The following is a 21213-nucleotide window of genomic DNA, read 5'->3' on the forward strand; positions in this document are numbered from 1 at the left end:
CTGTATTCAGACTGACTCTAACAGGAACCTCAATCATTTAGTCACATGTTTTGGAAACATATGTACATTCGCGAACATTCGTAGGCTGGGTACGCTTGGAGCTCCGCTGTAAAACCTCTCGCAAGTTTGAACCCGCCGCAGCTTGTTGCTGCACTGTATAATTCTGAAATTTTACCGGAAGTGTCCCGTCCTCCGTGACGACAACTTGACTCCGGGGCTCCTCCGGCTACAAACACAAGGTTAGCGGTGCTGACAGTCATCTTTCAGCGCGGCTTTTGAGGGATTTTTCGGTGCTGTTTACACAGTTCCGCTGTGTTTGTGTTATGTGAAGAGGACTGTGGCTGTAGCAAGACTGTGGTGAGTAAAAATCACCTCATTTTTCATGCCAGAGTTTCGGTTTCGTCTGTATCTTTAGCTAGCTTAACGTGTTAGCTTGACAGCTGCACGCGCCCGCCTGAGTTCCATCGGACATTTACTTTTATAACATTTCTTCACAACTCTAGAGAAGATCGTGACCTCTACACAACATTATCCATCAATAATATTCCATGTTATCGAGTGTCGCGAAGTTTTGCGGAGTGACTTATTTACTGAGAGTTGGGTTACTTCATCAGAAGTGTTTTATTTTCGAGTCAGCGCTCCTGTAGCAGCTCTGTGAGGAAACTGTGATTAACTCCAGTTTATCAGCATGTTGTTCTGAACAGAACCATTATCGACAGTCGATCCCACTGATACGAGCTGCTTGTTTGCCCTTTTTGACCGTATCTCTGGCTGCAGATTGAGCACCATGGCCGCAGCGCCTCCTCTCCGCCGGTCGGACTCCGCTCGGGGGGAGTTTTCCCCCCTCAAGCACTTTGTCGTGGCCAAGAAGAAGATCGGCGACGTGTTCGAGCAACTACTCAACTACGTGAACGAGACCTCGGAGTTTGTAGAAGGTGAGGTGGACCTTGTTTATTCGTCAGCTCATAAACAACAGGAATAAACAATGGCGCTCCTCAATGATTTGTGCTGGGAACTATATTCTTTTTTTGGGGGGGGGGGGGGAAATAAGAACCTGTCATTGTGCTTTAGGAAACAGAAATATACATAACATCAGCAAGATGTAGAAGCTCAAAAGATTGTTGTCCATAGTCGGTCTGAGTTCCCTCCCCAACAAGATAATTCAATATCCAAACAAAGATGAGGTAAACAACAGAATCATTGGCAATCCACCCAGTGTCTCAGCAGTTTTTCGTAAACAATGCAGTGTATTCATGAAACATAATTATTGTCGTACATGTATTCAAACCCCTTCACATAAATGCAAATATTTACTTGCATAGCAGGTGCTAGAAGAAATCTGTGATAAAAGAAACTGTACCATCTTCCTGATTATTTTAAGAGTGATTACAGATTTCACTCATTACTTCTAAAGCCATTTTTTTTTCAATGTTTTGTATCCGTTTGGCTTTGGTGAGGTTTTTAAATGTCTGATGACTTAAAGACTGAGAAAATGTTTAGTGACCTAAACGTCAACCTTTTTCACAAAGGTGCAAAAATGTGGAGGGAAAAATAAAAGACAAATGCTTTTACTTTCTTCATTGTGTGTTACTTTGTCAGAAATCAATGGAAACAAAGCTTTGGAGAACATTGCATGTCAGGATCAGAAGCTGGAGATCCAGGCCTATGCTGGCAAGCTTGCTGTCATTAAGGAGGTACTCGCACGCAGGCACATGAAAGTAGCCTTTTTTGGCAGGTAAGTGTATCAATATATAAACATGTATTTTACACATTTGGTTAAAAATTAAACAAAACATTTGTAGAAATGATGCCTGAGGTGGCTTTTCCACCTCTATTATCTTAGTAGTTATCAAATGTGAACCTTCAGTGACTCTTATCACAAGCCGAGTCTATTTTTTTTTTGCCGGATTAATTAAAACATTTTAATGACCTCAACATCTAAAACATTCATTTGCGTCAAGTAAAAAGTGGAGATGACAGAAACACATGTTGTACTAGTGATGATCACAAGTCGTTAAATTTTTTTTTTTATGTTGTAACAACTGTTTGGCTGCGAACTCATCTGGGTTTGTCGGGTCTCCTCCTAGGACCAGTAATGGTAAAAGTACTGTGGTTAATGCCATGCTGAGGGACCGTGTACTGCCAAGTGGTATTGGCCACACCACCAACTGCTTCCTCAGTGTCGAGGGCACCGATGAAGACAAAGCCTACCTCAAGACTGAGGGCTCAGATGAGGAGAAAAGTATTAAGGTAACAGTTTTTCTTGAGTGCGTGTCTGCGCAGTATTTCTATTATAAGAGCAGCTTCACCATGCATGTGAATACTGGTAACTACTTCACACTACTGCCTTTGACCACAACGTTTTACACAAACAAACAATCAGAATCAGACCATCGTTTGCTTTGAATTTAAGTAGGGAAATCTTATGCTCAGTGATGTGAGTTGAGTTGTTTGGCCAGCTGTGATCGAAGGGCAGTGAAGTGGCTTAATGAGTTTAAAAGTTATTGTTGTGGTTGGTGTCAAACAGGTTAAATGGTTGAGGATACAGGTTGAACAGGTTTATTCTGCATTTTGTTGACAGAACATTTTGATATGCTTGTGTTCATTGTACTTGGAGCTTTAGCATGATCTTTAGCAGTGTGATCAAATCCTATCCTGCCCTCGCCCATAGTAAGCTGGGATTGGCTCCAGCGACCCTGAACAGGATCCGCGATGTAGAAGATGGGTGGGTGATCAAATCCAACATGTATGAACTGGGCCATCTGAACCGACAGCCATTGCAGGTCTTTTATGACGCAGGATGTTTACTAAAGTGTCTCATCTCCTAAAACCTACCGTCTGACACTTCATTCTCTTCTCCACCTCACCTGTGGAGGAGTGTGACATTGACATAGTGATTATGACAATGTAATAGGATAGACTACGTGTCTCCGGTTTCATCTAAAGGGTGTTGACGCATATTTCTGTCAGAATTTGTGAGGTCAGGTATTTTTCTAGGATTCTGATTGGCTGTCATAGCTTCATGCTTCTCACTCCACTGCCCCCCACAGGTTTGGCATGCTCATAGCAGCTCTGAACCAGGTGGAAATGTGGTCTGTGTTGAAGATTTTCTTTTTAACGTAGATGGGGAAATTCGGGTACTGGTAAACGTGGCCTTAATGTATGTCACTGCCAAGTGCACCTCTGAAGTTGAAAGTCACATCATTAAATTTGTCATTTCCTGTTCATTTTCACATTAAAAAGAAAACAGAATAAATATTGTAAAAATTGTATTGAATATTCAAATCTGTAATTGAACCCTTGATTGAAAGGATCTCAGACACCTCGGAGGTTGAATAAAATAACATTCGAAAAGTTCACTGCTCAGCAGTAATATAGCATCGTTTTCAGTTGAGTTCAATCAATACATGTACCGTTTCTATGTTGGTATCTATAACAAAAGTGTATTTGATCGCAATCTCTCTCAGACTGTTAACCAGCTCGCTCATGCGCTTCACATGGACGAAAGTCTGGACGCTGGCTGTCTTGTCCGTGTCTTCTGGCCGAAAACCAAATGTGCGCTGCTGCGAGATGATTTGGTCCTCGTCGACAGGTGAGGAGATCCAGTCTGATCAACCTCTTTATACCCTTTTTGATCATATCTAGTTCGACAACATGAACATCTCATAGTGTGAAGACGTACATCTTTTCATGCATATTTGTAGATATGATGTACTTGACATGTTGACATCTCTCTGCGCCCACAGTCCCGGGACAGACGTCACGTCACAGCTGGACAGCTGGATTGATAAGTTTTGCCTGGATGCTGACGTCTTTGTGCTGGTGGCAAACTCTGAATCCACTCTCATGAACACGGTAATGAAATTCTACTGGTATAAAACTTTTGTTTGAGCGTTATTCAATTGATTTTGCAGTGTACTTTTTCAGGCTGGTGATGGTGGCTTTCACTAATTTTGACACCAATGTCCGTGCATATGTGTTTATAGTTTTGATACGTTCAGTGAAAATCTATGTTAACAGTCAGAAAATAAAGAAAAAAACATTAGACGGTGTGTCCAAACGTCTGGTGCATGTGTGTACAGTAGACTGATTCATGTATATTCCCTTTTTATGTGGCCTGCCTCACGAGTTAATATTAGACTTGCTGTAGTGAGCCCTGAGAAACTGAGCATTCTATTGTTAGATGTTACTGTTATATTTCCATACTCGATTGATAATGAGTGTTGAATAAAAGGAATTCCTTACTAGGAATTGTCACAGCTCAACTTGTATTAACTTGAAATATTTTTCCACAACATCAAGCAAAGTACATTTTGAGTTACGTCGGTCACATAAGTGACTGATTGCAGTGTGGCTGCAATGTGATTCAATGTAGCAATAGCGTCGTTGTTTTCAATCTGCTCAGGCATTCATGCGATGTGAAACTGGACACAGTCACAGACCTCTTTAACTCGACTGAGCTTCTTAAAGGGAAAGCAGCCTTACATTCCCCTCTGGACTATTCAGTGGAAATCAACTCAGCCGTTATGTAGATAATGGAAGATGTTGGATGGTGCAAAGACTACGATCAGTTTGATAGTTTTGTCTTGTAAATAAGGGAGAGGTAAACAATAGAAACAGCACTTTTTCTCTCTGAGGTATTTTTGAACAAAAAGGTATGCTTTTATATTTGCAATTAAAAAAAATAAAATAAATAAAAGGTGTTCATGCACATATGTTGACAATGATGTGAAATATGTTCCATTATTTATTAACTCAAAATCAAAGTATGTTCTGCATTTACAAAATGAACTGTTAGAAACTCAAACTCTTGTACATTGGGGTTATTTATTTCAAAAATGTTTTGGATTGTGATTAGTATAAATGTAGAGGAACCTGTGTGGATGTGTGCAGAGCCATTCTTTGGATGTATAGCGCATGTTGGGTCGTTTGCGTCAAACGGCATCAGGCTGCTTTGGTGACTTTTTGATGATTGTTGGGAGTAGAAAAGAAAATTCTTGAAAAGAATAAGGATGATTCAGTGTTGTGAGTTCAGTGCAATCCTTGGTTTATTCATCCTCATGTTATTCGTCCTCTAGGAAAAACACTTTTTCCACAAAGTCAACGAACGTCTGTCAAAACCAAACATCTTCATCCTTAACAATCGCTGGGATGCTTCCGCGAACGAACCAGAATACATGGAGGATGTAAGTCTAACATGCGTTGCAATTCTTTTGAACACTAATGTTTTGATGAGCAGAAACCGGAGTGGATTGTTTTGACTCTTGAAATATTAAGTCGCTGTTTTTCCGTTGGAATTCTTATATATTAACTTTCTTGTAACCTTTCTTTAAGTGTAAACTTGGATATGTGAAAATAGACAAGGAAAAAGTTCATAATTAAAATGTGTGACTCTTTTTTTCTTTTCCTCCTCAGGTGAGGAAGCAGCACACCGACCGTTGTGTGGACTTTCTGGTCGAGGAGTTGAAAGTTGTCGATCGAGAGCAGGCACCCAATCGCATTTTCTTTGTTTCTGCAAAGGAGGTCCTTAATTCCCGCATGCAGCGTTTACAGGGCATGCCTGAAACAGGTGAGGGTGCAGGACATATTACAATGTGTGTATATATATATTTTAAAACCCATAAAGAAAGCGTATCTTCCTCCCTATACATACTAGGGGCAGCGGGCTGTCACAATACATTGCTTCAAAGAACTGATGGAGGTCAAGAGTTTTGCTCAAGGAGCCTCATTAGTAACCTGTCCACTGTGGAATTTGAACCTGCGCGTTTCCAATCCAATGTCTGCTCCTGTGACCTCTGAGCCACTACTGTCCTCATGTTAGAGGTGGTTTGTTCTTATCCTTGTTGTTCTTATTCAATCATCTCATCCATCAGGTGGCGCTCTCGCCGAAGGCTTCCAGGAAAGACTGAAGGAATTCCAGAGCTTTGAGAGGCGGTTTGAGGTGTGTCTGCGAGTTTAGAGCATTGCCAAGCAATGTGCAAACATTTTAGGATGCATACGTGAAACAAAATCCTGATTATTGATACTGATTACCCAACAGAAAGCCCTCCGGCAGTTTCAGAGCGTGAGGTAAAGCCAGTTTGAAGTAGAAAAAGAAATGTGGGTAACGTCTGTGTCCGGGACCAGGCAATAAGCACTGCAGTTGATATATTCCATAAAGTAAACAAATTCCTCTGACTCCATCCGACTGCTGCCAATGGGAATTAGTTACCACAGCAGAGAAAGACATTCGTTATTATATGATTCAAAGTAGTTTACTCATTGATTCAGAGATTGATACAAATACTAACTGTGTAATTAGGAGGTGGACCAGAGCTGTGATTGTTGTTCAGTCATCTCTGCTTGCCTTTTGAGAAAAACAAACTGGAGACTCTGCTGCCTAACAGGCTCTGTGCACATTCGTCAATGTTTAATGGAATTTCATTTATTTAAGAAAGCGCAAAGGCAATATCCTCTCCACGTTAACAGCCAACTGAAGCAGTCAACTGCTCAAATCCTACTGTTGACTATTTAATTTCAAGCTGTCTCCCTCGAGGCCTTCTAGACCAATCACTGTGCCTTTTCATCATCCTGCGTCTTCATTGCTGAAATCTAGATTCACTTGGGTGAGGGCATCCCTTTGTTGTCATTCAGCTATGAGTTTGTCCTGTTTTTTTTATATAACTATATTCTTTTTCTGTATTGTCTTTGTTTATATGGTTTGATTTTAATTTGAAGAATGTGATTGTTTATATCTTCCGTGCAATGTATCGTCACTTTTAAAGATTTAATCCTTCATTTTATAAATAGCACAGCAAATTTACCAATATCTACTACTTGAAATATTTTTAGAAACTGATAACAAAATTGTGTTTGGTAACACAATAATAGTGAACAACCTGACTTGTTAGATATTTTTTTCAAGCACAGCTGTTAACAGCTACTTTTAATACAAAGCCACCTTTTCAGATTCTGCAGTATAAATGAAGAGGGAGTTTTGACTGATAGTTTAAAGGACGACCTTATTGAGAGTCAGTGAAAATGGCTTCCAGAGTACATTTTCAAAATGCACCAGTCTCCATCCCTCTGAAAGCAGGAAAAAACACAACTTCCATGGCACATGTACTCTTAAGTTGAACTGCAACTACTTCAGTCACTTCACAGATTGATAACAATCACAATGGTGAATTCCTGATTAATGTTAGTGTCGCTCACTCTTTGAAATTGGACATTGCTTACTGCGTTAAAGAGTATGTTTACCACACCATCATCTGAGTCACATGCAGAGACGCATTTCTTACATACAGCAGATACTGAGTGGGCCTATACGGCAAACAAAACTAGTTAAAAGGTTCTTGCATATACTGTTGTTGTTGGCTGTATTTCAGTAAAACACAACACCAACTGATGACCTGACACGCAAACGCAGAAGTGATGGTGTTTCCAGTTGAACGTTGTCATGTAAACAAAAAAAGCTTTGAAAAAGATGAGCAGTCAAGCTTTTATAACATTTCACTCACCCGTATTTAAAATATGCAATGAAGCATAAAAGTTAATATTGGAAACAAATGTGTGAATATTTAAAGGATTAAAAAAAAAAAAAAGTAACTAAATTATTGGTGATAGTTGTGGCCTGTCGTTGATTACAGAGTAACATGTAAGACTGGAAGACTGTTAATGATAAGTAATAGGTAGTTAACATCAATATAAATACGACATTATTGTCTATGACACTTAAATTCTCACTCGGAAAAAAAAAGTCTGCAATGTCTCATTCCTTAAACGTGCATCCAAAAATAACTTCTGTCCTTCTTTTACATGTTACTATCATTTCTTTCATTTGCACTATGGTCTGTATTCACTTCATATGTTTTTTTTAAATGTTTATTTTTGTTGTTTTACAAGCACAAGACTGTGACTTTACAGAACGTGGGCTGCAGGACTCAGGATACACACTCTGCTGCTGTCATTCTCATCCCTGTGTTTCCATTTCTTTTGTTTCTTCTTTTGAGTTTAAAAAAGCAGCAGGTGTTCTATCTTATTCCTCGGATTTGTCCCTGGGCGGCGTGCGAGCTCATCGCACGCCGCCCAGCAGCAGCAGCAGCACTTCCAACTGTCACAGTAACTTGTATGTTATGGCCTCGCAGGAGTGTATCTCGCAGTCAGCAGTGAAAACAAAGTTTGAGCAGCACACTATCAGGGCCAAGCTGATCACAGAAAAAGTCAAGAGCATCATGGACGCCATCAACATCGAGGCGGCCGAGAAGAGGTGAGTATCTCCCGCCACACAATTCTTCCTCCCCTCCGTGAGTCGACGCATGAGCGTATTGGTGGAGAACAATATTAAAATGTGATTACAGTGGCAATGCTCAACTGGTATTGTCCTCTTTTGGCAAAGTCGTGAAGGGCTTTGTGAAGGTAAACTGTAAAACATGAACAGAAAATAAACACCTTAAGTGTCCTTTTCTTAGACGTTTAGCTCTCTTTTGTTTTTCTTTCTTTTTTTTTTTTACATTAGCATATCCTGCTGCTTTAGCACTACTTGTTAGCTCGTCTGACAATGTTTCCCTTTGGGCTGGCCTGCCAGGGTGGCGGCTCTGGAGGACCGAGAGTACCAGATGGACCGGCTGGAGTTTGTGAAGAATCAGCTCAACTTGCTGATCAATGACATTAAGAAGAAGATCAAAGCTATTAGTGAGGAGGTGGAGAGCAAGGTAACTCCAGGTCAATTTATCATCATGGAGGAAACACAAGAATTAGAAAATATTTGTGAGGAAGAAGCCCTTGATGACTTTTCTTTTGACAAAGTCCTGTTGTCAGTGTGGTGGCAGATTTATTTGCTATTCAAACACTCAGATCATCGTTTTAGGCTTAACTTTTCAGGCAGTTTTTACCTAATATCTTCTATAGAAATACCTCTGACACAACAGTCTGCAGTTTAAAAAAAAAAATGAAATCAAGCTTGAAATTGAAAAAATGGTTTAATCCCTTAGATTGTTGAATTAGACGATACTAAACGTTGTTCCTGCAGCATACCATGTCTATGCATATTCCTCTTTGTCCAGGTAGGAGGCATCTTAATGCAAATTGAACCAGGTCAGCTGTACTTGGTAACTTTGCATTAAGCTTCATCTTCAGTCCTGACCTGCTGATGGTGACTTTTCTCCTTGATTGTGTGACACTCAGGTGTCCAGCGCCATGGAGGAGGAGATTTGCCGTCTCCATGTAATTGTGGATGAGTTCCACACAGACTTCCACCCCTCGCCTCATGTCCTCAAGATCTACAAATCTGTAAGTCAAAGCACTGACTTAAAAACATTGTTAGCATTGGTCAAATTCACTGCAGTTTGTGCAAGAGAGTGGGGGGGTTATTTTTTTGTGGTCATTGGATGTTGTCACTTAGGACTTCGCAACTGTTGCATTTATGGAATAATTAAATGCTATTTTCATTAGAGAATTCTGTATTTTACTGGACGTTATGATGATGACATTGGTGAAGTATATTTTGCATTAAGCTTCTTCAACTTCTTTAAGCTCTCAGTCTCTTTTATCTATAACGTTTTGTTTGTTTTTGCCATTTTTCATTCTGCATTATGAAAGTAGCATCTGCATTGGTCACCGGTTCACTAATTGCTGGACAGAGCTGATAAGTCAGTGTAATCTTTCTTGCAGAAACATTAATGAGAAATGTAAGCATTAATAGAGTTTGGTCATCGTAAACACCAGATGGAAACTTTCATGTTGTCCGTCTGACCTCTGCGTCGTCTTTTGCAGGAGCTGCTGACTCATGTGGAGGAGGGCATGGGAAAGAACCTGGCCTTCCGATGCTCCAAAGCGGTCCACGCCTCGGTCCAGTCCTCTCAGAGTTACATGATAGGTACGTGACATCGAACACAACTTGTATCCTAAACTATCAGGCTATATTGATGATCGAGGTTCCAGTTGTTTCTGGGCTTACTGGAAACAAGTTACCCTTTGGCCTCAACCACTATGGACACAATTCTTAAACTCTAAACCAATTAAGTCCTGGGGTGTTATTTGTGTACTTTCTCCTTGAAGGAGGCCGTGTATTACATCTTAAAAAAAAAAGGGAAGTTATTTCATATCCAGCTTTTGGGGGGAAGGGCAACAAGTCAATTAAACTGTTCATAAATCTTTGCTCAGGGATTGATAAATCAAAGTTTAATATAATTACATATAAGGGCGGGTTATAGTTTTATTCTGATAATCTGTGATAGATTCTAAATTACATTTCTAGTATTATCCTTATGTAGGGCGCGTAAAGGTTGAGTTCTAAAAATAAAGATGAGGTTGTGTTAAAAATCATTTATATTTTGTTGCCACCTTCAAAAATGAACAATTTCTCAGAAATGGCCTCAGTCAGTCAGGCAGTCCCCCCATTGCTCCTCTCTGGATCACTCGTTCAGTGTTACTAAACATAGTCGGGACCTGTTGGGCTCTTGGGCAAAGGTCTGTAACACCCAGAGCACAGATATATTTACCCTCCTCACTGAATGCCATCATTCCGTGCTGCATTATGCTACCAGTCCATCACTGTGTCTCGCTCACATCAAAGCTATAAATGACATGCTGGAAAAAGGTGTTAATGTGCCCTCTGAAGAAAAGGCTCCAGGAGCTGTTATGTAAATGTGGGCTGTTTTTTTTTTTTTTTTTCCCTCAATGAAATGGCTCACATATTCAAATGAAATGTATAAATTTGTGATAAGTTTGTCATTTGAGTAATGGTTTATGAAGCTTTAAACATTGAACCACAAATGCTCCCATGATGGTTTACTTGTGTTCTGTTCCTCTCCAGAGAGCATGCTGCCTCTACTTCCTTCTACTGCCCAGAGCCAAATCCACATGCTCGTACCCAGCAGGACCTTCGACCTGAGTTACGACCTGAATTGTGCCATACTTTGCAGCGACTTCCAGGAAAACATTGAGTTTCGCTTTTCTTTGGGCTGGACGGCGGTGGTCCACCGCTTCTTGGGGTCCGTCAACGCACAGCGAGCTCTCAAGCTGGTGGACCAGAAGTTCCAGATTCCAACAACGACTGTGAGGGAGAGCTGTGACTTATATTTTAATGATTCAATGTCAAAGATGAGGTTGACGTCATCAGTCAGGACTGGATGAGACACAGGAGCTTCTGCTGGTCTATGTTATGTTATGTTATGTTTCCCTCAGTGTGTTAGAATACAGATGCACAACACACTATCTTTTGGGGAATGTAAAGCTTCTTTAGCTGTCCTGAAAAGCGCTTCATAAACCGCATGCATTATTATTTTTTAAATCATTAACTTCAGTGCATGGCTGCAATTCATAACAAATGAAGCATTCTTGTCAGATTAGAATCGCAAAACGAAGAATACTAGATATTTAGAAATTCTGCTAATCATTACACAGACCTCCAGACCAGCGCTGCCCCTGGCGCGAACGCCTTCCTCGGGACCGCCCTCCATCGCGGCGCCACCCAACAGCGAGGCGGCCCTCATGACCCAGGAAGACCTGATGCTCGCCATGGCAACCAACGTGGCATCCCTCACATCTCGCACGTCAATGAGCGTCCTCGTCGTTTGTGGAGTGGTACGTCAACGGTGATTTCAGTTCAGAATAGACGTTCGTAGAAAGATTGTGTTGAGATTTGCATTTCTTTGTATGTAAAACAAATCTCTTTGTTTCAGTGAATTTTTACCTTCAAAATGTTTAAAATTGTGAAACGAAATTTTTATTTAAGGACTGAATTGTTTTCTCACACCCGCATTTCAGCCTTTAGTTTCATATCGCAGGAAACATCAGACGTTATCTCTTTCTTTTCTTTTTTTAACCAAGGTTCATTTTCAGTTTCAAACACAACACAAAATATAAACGTAACAGCAGCAACATTCAACATTCTCCCATCCCCTACACACAAACCCTTATAAAACCTTTCACCCGTTTGGCATGCTATAAGTAGTGCGAGTGAAAAATGAAGTGTGTGATGTAAAACAGTTGCCAAGATGACAAAAAAATGGACTGGCAAAACCGGGTCAGTGGTGTGCAGGACCACAACATGTGGTCTGAGGCAGCAGTGTCTTTACACCTGTCCCATGTCCAATCTAAATTTGGACAGATCTTATAACGGAATGTCTCATGCCTATTGAAGATGAATGTATCCTTTTCATTATATGCTTCCACATTTCGCCTGAGATACGTCTCCACATTTCTCGCACACTGAGTTTTAACTGAATCAAATGGTACTTGGCCAAAAGTGTTGATTTATGATATAAAGTTTACCAATGTATCTGAGAGAAGAACTGGAAAGTTAATAAAATTAGATGGGAGTAAAATCCCGGACCTGCGGGTGTCTAAAGAAGCGTGGCCTCGGTAAATCTTAACTTTTCAGAGAACTTTTTCATAAGGAACCCCGAAATGCATGTTTGAAAAGTTATCCTAGATATGCCTGTTAGCTCACTTATGGTAATATTAATCATCCTGATTATCCTTCTCCAAGGTGTGGAAAACGGTTGGCTGGAGGTCGATCGCCTTGACGGCTTCACTCTACGGCGTGTTGTACCTCTACGAGAGACTCACCTGGACCACGAAGGCAAAGGAGCGTGCTCTGAAGCGCCAGTTTGTGGACTATGCTTCTGAGAAACTGCAGCTCATCGTCAGCTTCACCAGTGCCAACTGTAGCCACCAGGTCCAACAGTAAGTCCTGAAATGTCCCAGTGCATGTCAACAAACACTTCTAGCAACATATATACACACATATATGATGTATACAAGGTTGACCAGGACGTGCAAAAAAAAAAAAAAAAAGGCAACACGTGCACACACAAAGCCATGCTTTTCCGCCGCCCTCCTCTTTAAGCAGGGCTAAATATCTAAGCAATGCAACGTTGTGCTCTCTGCGTTGCCAGGGAGATGGCGACGACCTTTGCTCGGCTCTGTCAGCAGGTGGACCAGACGCAAAAGGAGCTGGAGGGAGAGATTCGTCAACTGACAGCCAACATAGATCAGCTGGAGACCGTCCAGAGTCACTCCAAGAGCCTGAGGTCAGCTTCGTTTGTTTGGTTTTTTTGTCCGTCAGAGGAAACGAGAACTGTAGAGAAATGGGAGGTGGAGGGTGGGGATCAAAGAAATAGTTTATTTTGAAGAAATAGTATATTAGAAAATCAAGTCAATCATTCTTCCATCTTTTATTTAGTTTTTTTGTTTTTAGTTTGGGGTCTTGAATCGGTACAATTCTGTTTTTATTTTCTTCTGAATATCATGCTTTGAACAGTCAAATTCATGATGAAATTTACAATAAAAAATGTTTTCCCCCACATATCAAGTAGCTGTAAATTGTTATTATACTTGTGACTAGGTTTTATTGTTTCATATGAAGAAAGTCCCCTCACCCATGCTTACATTGGAGAAACAAATTTTTTTTCAATGGGATTATGGTATCACGTTTTGGAACTGGTGGACGTTTTCAGATGTAATTAAATTCACCAAAAGCTTTTTGTATTAGTAGTCTCATGTTGGACGCGCATTTGTACACGACTTCATGTTAAATACCCTGTCACACATTTTCCTGCTCAGGTCTCAGGACCCGTTTCAAGTTTGCACCGACATTTGCACTTTTGAACTGTGGCTAAATGTGATCCATTTGTTTCCTGTGCAGGCATAAAGCCACTGAGCTGGAGAGAGAGTTGGAGGCCTTCACAAACCAGTACCTGCAGCCGCATCAGTGATGTCGCTCCTTTTCGTGGCACAAACGTTGGGCTGTCATCGAGTCACTCATTCCTCAGTGTGATGCCACTGTAATCTGAACTACATCATAGTTACTGTGTGGATGACGAGGCTGAAAAAGACGGATCATGTCCCGATTGCTTCATTGGCTGTTAAAACAACATGCAGTTTTTTTTTAAGGTTTTTAAGGTTATGGTATTGGATATCATATTTCTCTCGTATTTGTTTCATTTGTAAAATGAAAAGATAAAAAATCTGTACAGATACATGATTTGCTTTATGTTAAAAAGCATCAAAGGAAAAATCATCAAGGCACTTTTCTTCCTAATTGTATGAAATAAATCCTAAAATCTCCGGAGTAGGAAGGGAACGCATGTGTTTAAATAACTGTAGGTTTGTGATCTATTTTTTAACAATCCAAACTGTATAGATCAAATCCTCATATATTTTGTATCCTGTTTATTTATAAGCATTAGAACACACCAGTCTGCACTTTGTAAAATTGTCCTCTTTCTTTCTGTTTGTTGACTTAATGATTCAGTAATAAACTTGCAGTGACACTCTGTCCATGTATTGCAAATCTTTCAAGAAGTGTTGTAAATATGCTTTGAAAACTTTAATTTCTACATTTTCATTATATTAGCTTTTATAATTCTCATAAATCTTTATAAAAAAAAAGTTACAATTTGTCCATGTGTTGTAGCTGTTAAAATACGAAATGCAGTATTTGCAATGATCATAGTGGCCAGTAACGGGACAGGCATCTGGAAAAGTTTCACGGAGACACTCCTGAACTGCCCTGGCTCTGTGTTTTTGGGTCATTATCCAGAAGACCCAGTTCAGTCCTCTCTCTTTTTGCAGCATAGCACCCCCAAAGTAGGCTGTTTCCACCCCCATGCTTCATGGTTGGGATGGCGCTCTCGGGTGTGTACTCATCCTTCTTCCTCCAAACACAGCAACTGGAGTTCATTTGAAAAAGCTCCTCTTTGCTCTCATCTGAGCCCATGACATTCTCCCATGTTTCTTTTGGATCATCCAGATGATCATTGGCAGACTTCAGATGTGTGCCGGCTTGAGCAGAGACCTTGAGGGGGCTGCAGGATTTTTAATCCACGGTGGCGTCGTGAGTTACAAAAGGTAATCTTAGGTTGTGGTCCTGGCTCTCTTCAGGTCTTTGACCAGGTCCTTCAATGTAGTTCTAGTCTGATACCCTCACGAGAAACACCAGGGACAGTCTTTCATGGAGCTGCAGACCAAGAGCGATTGACAGATGTTGTCATGATATTATCCAGTCGTCAAGCCCAGCCTTGTGCAGGTCTGCAATGTTGTCCCTGATGTCAGACGGTTCTCTGGCCTCGCCCATGGTGGAAAGCTTGGACTCTGATTATGTGGATAGGTGGTTTTTATACCAGGTAACAAGTGGAGAAAAGGAGGGCTTCTTAAATTGAAACTTACAGGTGTGTGAGCCAGAATTCCTGTCTGTTGGGAGGTGATCAAATACTTTTTATGCAACAAATTACATTTAAAGAAAAACATTTTAAATTCTGTCCCTCACAACTGAAGTGTTCCTCCGATAAAAATGACCAACCTCCATATTCATTATAAGTGGAAAAACTTTCAAAATTGGCAGTGTATCAAATACCTATTTCCCCTCTGTGTGGCTATTATAGAGGTTGAAACTTTTATTTTTGAGAAGTAACAAACACATCAATATACACCCAATAACAAATGACCAGGCAGAATATGTCCTTGGTTAAAAGCTTGTTTTTATTGGTTACAATAACTCATGGCAACATATCAGTATCACCCAGCCACTGTACAAATACAAAAAAAAAAAGTTTGGTGTGAAAAAGACTATAAAAGTTATTCCAGAACAAGTGATTATAATTTCACACAATAGCACTGTAAGAGTTTATCATGGCACCAAGTCCCTGGTCTTCACTGGCTTAAAGCACAAAAAACAATAAATAAAACAGGATCAAAACAGATTTCAAAAAATGTCACAATAGTAGGTTGTAGAGTCAAAAGGCAGTGCATTACTTTGTGATGGTGCTGTGGTGGTGACGCGACGCTATCAACTCAAGTGATGGGTGTCACAGACGAGACTTATTCCACCGTGTGTTCACGAGAAACATTTCACAAAACGCATAAAGAAGGAAATCTTCAGCTTGAATAAATCACCACGACCTGATCACAGCAGTGTGACACTCACACATCTGCTCATGAAGGTTTGATAGAGGGACAATCTGCTGAATACAATAAACAAGCTAGAAGTTAACTTATTACCAGCTCGGTCCGAATATAACACAACCCTGATTTTTTTTTTTTCATGTTTGGAAAAAACTCTTTTTGCAGAACAAATGTTCTCATTATGTATGTCACATTGAGCATGTTTCTCTTGTTGTAAAACCCTTTCAGTCATTTTGCAAAACTCGCCATAACACCGGGAGCTAAAAATGAATGCCTCAACATTAGGACCACCCATTTGATTTTTAGAGAAAAGAAAGTGTGCTAGATTCGAACCGGTATTTTATTGTAAGTCACCTCTGGTGTAGTTTCATGAATAAAATGGAAAATAGATTTTAGGTCATTATAACAACAATGTGAAATCAAGTCAAGCACCTTTTCGTGGTCTATGTGTTTACTGCACTGGCACATAGAAGTGTAACCATTTCGGATTTCAGCAGCTAAAACTGCAAACACACACAGAATGATGAAACTGTTGCCTGTCAATGTCAGTGATACAGACAGTCCCGTCGTTCAACCGTTAAGGACTATGGTGTGTTATTTCATTTGATCGCACACAGCTCACAACAATGTATGAAAATGATTTGGGACAGTGATGAAGGTTTTTCAGAGATATCATCAGACAGCATTTGTTTTCTTAAAACTAAACTACAAGCCTCACACCACGTAGCAGGAATGCTAGTTTGTTTTGGGGAAACGGCACTGGCCGCCACCGTCCTGTGTGTTTTAAACACTTAGGGACACAAAAACGATCGCTATATGCAGATGTTAAAATTTCAGCTGGTTATGGCTTGCAGACTAGAGAACAATCTGCCCTCAGTTACATCAGACAATCAAACCGGACTTGTGACGAATCACCATTGTTATTTCGGCACACGCCGCCTCTTTAATATCCTTGAAACGTTCCAGAGCGTTCTCTCATTGGATGCCGACAAAGCTTTCAATCGTGTGGAATATGGTTATCTCTTCAAAGTCCTAGAAAAATCGGGCTTTGGTTCTAACTTTAGAAATGGGTGAGGCTGCTGGATTTATTTCCCTCTGCTTAAATTCTCACAAACTCCCAGGTGTCACAACCTTTAAGCCTTCAAAGAGGAACTCAACAAGGATGTCCGCTGGGCCCTCCTTTTCCACATAACCCTGGAAGCTTGAGGAAAAGCACTTCACAGTAGCGAATGGTAGAAAGTTTCACTCTATGTGGACGACCTCTGAATTTCTTTTGTGAAATTCAACTACATCACTCCCAGCTTTGTTGTCATTATCCACTCAATTCAGCCAGTTTTCAGGATATAAGCTAAACTTGCAACCGAAGCAAACTATTCCTTGTAAATACAGAAGCAATCTCCCAAAATTATAGCACATTTCACTCTAAAACTGTTTGAAATCAATTCTTTTATCATGACATTACTGTCACAAGGAAACAAAGCTCTCTATAAAGTGGATTGCTTTGCTCACTCAAGTGAAACTGAGCTTCAGACAGTGGTCACCATTGAGCACATCTCTGGTAGGCCGGATCAATTCCATTAAAATTACTCTCCTCACTAAATATTTGTACTCCTTTCAAACTATCGTAACGTTCATCCCTAAATTGTACTTTGATATTCTGTACTCACTTCTATCATCCATATAGAAGGGTAAATGTCCCCGGCCAAGCATACTGCATCTTTATAAACTTAAGATAGAGGGGCCTGTACAACTATGCAACCCACATATGTTGTATCATGTTTGATCCCACCAAACAATAAATAAACAAATAGTCCACTTGGGGTCGGTATGGAGCTCAGGTCAATTAAAAGCATCATTGATTATTTTATGTATTAAACGGTTTTAAGCGGAAACTAAAGAGAGCTATTCTTTCAGTTTACCTTATTTTTGATAGATTTTAATGGGGCTTTACTATTTAACAGTTTGGTTTTAAAAGGCAAAAATGTCCCTTTCAGGTTGGGTAAATGTGGAAAAAGAAAATTCCCCAATTGGATTAATAAAGTATGACTACATTAAAACATTTCAGGGAGTTGGTGCTTATCAAGCAGGCTCTTAAAGAAACAGTAGCTGATATAAAACAGTTTTAGTCAAAGAACAAGCCGAGGACTTCACTAAAGACTAGTTGAAAGATTTTTTTCATCTAAGTTATGAAAATTTGGTTGACACAAATTAATTGATCTCAAAATGATTTTTTTTTTTTTTATTACATAAATTACCTTTTGTGAAAGAAAGTGAGAAATGGAACTCAGGTGAGATTGCTAGTCAAAAAGTCACTCATTATATAACACAGTTACCACCTGAACAGAAAAAGCTGTTCGGAAATGATTTTGTCGAGTGCTTTACAGATGATCAGCTGAAAGTAAAGTCCCTGCAACCTGCATGGGACTGCAGACATGCAGTGTGATGCAACGTGAGACAAGCTGCTGGGTAACCACCACTAATACTTTATGGTATATGCAAAAAAAACATACTCTGGCACAACTTTAAAGCAAACTACATGTAACATGCTCATGGTTTTCCCCGTCGTTGCTCTACCTCAATTAACAGACAGCCTAATTTCTCCCCGCATCTGACTGCCTCAAAGCAAGCGTTTCCCAGAATGCCATGCTCGCCCCTTAAATACATACTGTCACTTTTCCATCTTCATCTGAGGAAGCATGACCATCTGATGACCACTGACAAAAATAGAAACTTGAAACTAATGAGGACTGTCAGCTTAATAACACTTTGGGATAACAGAAGCTCATAGTGACGTAACGGCTGTTGACCTGTTTGAGCAGAGAACAAATAAGCTTCACAATCAGACACTGGCTTTTACTCGATGGAGATGGTTGGCACTTGAGTAAAAAGAGTCAATGTTTTGTTGTTGTTTTTTTTTTTTTTTTGTCATCACACAGTCTCGTTTTCACTTCACAGCTCAGGGTCTGTGAGTAACATTGGCACATATGAGGCAGTAACACTTAAAATCAATATGTTATCCACATACATTACGCCCGACCGCCAACCCCTCTCCCACACATTCTTCAACACTCGTATACGATACACATCAAATACCCTACGCAACTTTGAAATACTCTCAGGCTAAAATTTAAATGGTTACTGTGAACACTCCCTCAAAATGGACTGATTCATGCAAACCTGGTACAAGAAGAAGAAGCTAAAATGTGGAAAAAAGGTTGCCTAGAATCACGTTATGCCAAAGAGGGGTCTCATTTATATCTGACTGCACCTTAATAAAGTACTACAAACTTTAGTAGAAAGCAGAACTGTATAAAAAAGAAATGGTGTTAAATACTTGTTTTAATAAGCAGTAGGGAGCTGCATGTGACAGCAGTGGTTTTCTGTGAGCATGCTTTTTAGTGTTCACTAGTATCAGGATGTGCTTCTACTGGGGAAAGCAATAAAAAGGAGGAATCTCACCTACGGATGTGTAAAAAGAGGACTATGAAGAGGAAAACATGACTGTAGTCAATGCTCTTATTACCTGCTAGTATGACGGCATTCGAAGGCAGGGTGGAGACACAATAGTGCCACGTCTCACTAGTGTACAGACCCTCACTTTGTCCAACCTATGTGGGTCAAATGTTCATATTTCGAGAGACACCTGAGACAGCTGATGAATAGGTCCAAGTCACACAGTTATGTGCGTTTCTAAGTCCTTTAAGAAGCAAAAGTCACATGTGCTCCATGGTTTACATTGGTACTACAGTTTGTGAGTGCTTACCACTCTTTAAGTGTACATTTCAGTCCACACAGTATTTTTTTTTCACGAGCAACACTTATCAGTTCATAACATTTTTTTTTTTAAGTGAACAAACAATGCAGAGTGTGAAACTTTTAAAAAGTCTTGTTTTCACCCCCCCCAAACAGGCGAATGGTGGCATTGGTGTGATTTTGGAGTGGCTCACTAGATTTCAGTTCTATGTCACTAAATTCACATCCTGTGGAAGAGGGAAAAAAAAAAGGATTCTGTGATCCTCGATTCAGAAAAACCTAAAGATGAAAATAGCCTGTTGAGCTTAGAAAGACATCTTCTGCTCCATCCTCACTTCTCCTGACATCGACCTCTGTTCAGTCACACAGATTTCCCTTCAGTTCATAAAGTTTTCATGCCGTTTACAAAGTTGCAGGTTGAGAACGGCTCCTGTTGGTGGAAAAGGCATCTCGACTTGAGCTCTTTTCAGGGCATCTTAAAAGAGTGAGACGTCTCAACTTTAAACAACGTTTTGACTCTTCAGGCCATGGGGGACAGGGACTTGATAGCCTGGCTTTAGAACCAGTATCGGTCATAGCACACTGCAGTTGATCTACATGGTATAAATGACGTCTTCCATGCTTGTGCATTTAGTATTTGAGACAAAACTCCACTGGAGTAGAAGCCAAGGCAATGTCTCAAATAATTCCTTTCCTCGCCTAAGATTCTGTAGTTTCTACTTTGGACTTTACACAGAATCCAGGTTTCAAACAAACAAACAAACAAAACCACCTCGTCGATAGTGAAGTGCTTTCTTTCCAATCACACCCACAGCAATCTGACTGTTTCAATTGAAAACATTAAACCATGGAGGGGAATACTCATGGTCACATTATAAAATCTATGATAAAATAAATTTAAAAAAAAGAAAATTCACAGCCGTCATTCACATAAGCACAACACTAGAGGTGCAGGTCACCCTGACAAGTGTCCATAATACGGATACACTGACAAAACAAGTTCAAAATGTTCAGTGAGGCCAAATTATATCACTGGTTTGCATGTTAATTTTGTTTTTGTAGGGGCACAAAATCAACTAAATCGAGTCCAAGATATGTAAAAAAAAAAAAAGTAAGGATATAAAATAAAGGAGACCATCTGACTGTCACTCTTCTAATCAAGGATAATTTAAAAAAAAAAGTGCATCATGTTGCATTATCTAACAATGTGAATATGTCAGTTTGAAATAAGACATTTCACCCAAATTATAAAAACAAAACCTCAAAGGTGAGAGAAAACAAAACTACAAATTATGTACATACACATTATATATGCATATATGATGCATAAATACACACATAATGCTATACATATATACTGTCTTTACATATACATTTACATAATACACTCTGAAGCTGATTTTGTTTTGTGGTAAGTGACAGATTCTCTATATTTCCCCATATAATTTGTATGAAGGCAAACAAACACCCTTTTTTATATCCTTCAGTTTTCAAACAAATTTGTTTTCTTTTTTTTTTAACTCTTGATTGGCCAACTTCACTTAAGGGGTTTCTCTTATTGTTGCTGTGTTG

The 21213-nt window shown here is 39.9% G+C and overlaps 1 protein-coding gene across 1 annotated transcript; it reads left to right on the plus strand.

The window, feature by feature from the left end:
• Positions 1-219: 219 nt before the first annotated feature.
• On the plus strand, positions 220-14263 carry mfn1b (mitofusin 1b). The gene is made up of 18 exons (XM_080506775.1): positions 220-357; positions 778-935; positions 1600-1735; positions 2088-2250; positions 3468-3592; positions 3747-3855; positions 5079-5186; positions 5416-5569; positions 5874-5941; positions 8127-8248; positions 8567-8693; positions 9166-9270; positions 9754-9856; positions 10796-11037; positions 11386-11565; positions 12473-12669; positions 12882-13016; positions 13631-14263. The coding sequence occupies exons 2-18, from the start codon at positions 788-790 to the stop codon at positions 13698-13700; spliced, it is 2292 nt and encodes a 763-aa protein (XP_080362901.1). The 5' UTR covers positions 220-357; positions 778-787; the 3' UTR covers positions 13701-14263.
• The last annotated feature ends 6950 nt before the right edge of the window (positions 14264-21213 follow it).

Source organism: Blennius ocellaris (genome assembly GCF_963422515.1).
Source record: "Blennius ocellaris genome assembly, chromosome: 12".
Classification (NCBI taxonomy): domain Eukaryota; kingdom Metazoa; phylum Chordata; class Actinopteri; order Blenniiformes; family Blenniidae; genus Blennius; species Blennius ocellaris.

What these genes read in the sequence shown, in the direction of transcription:
- mfn1b (XM_080506775.1), top strand. Translation starts at nt 788, where the DNA reads ATGGCCGCAGCGCCTCCTCTCCGCCGGTCGGACTCCGCTCGGGGGGAG. An exon ending in CTCTCAGAGTTACATGATAG is followed by an intron (nt 9,857 to 10,795) that starts GTACGTGACATC and finishes GTTCCTCTCCAG; the next exon opens with AGAGCATGCTGCCTCTACTT. An exon ending in TCCTCGTCGTTTGTGGAGTG is followed by an intron (nt 11,566 to 12,472) that starts GTACGTCAACGG and finishes TCCTTCTCCAAG; the next exon opens with GTGTGGAAAACGGTTGGCTG.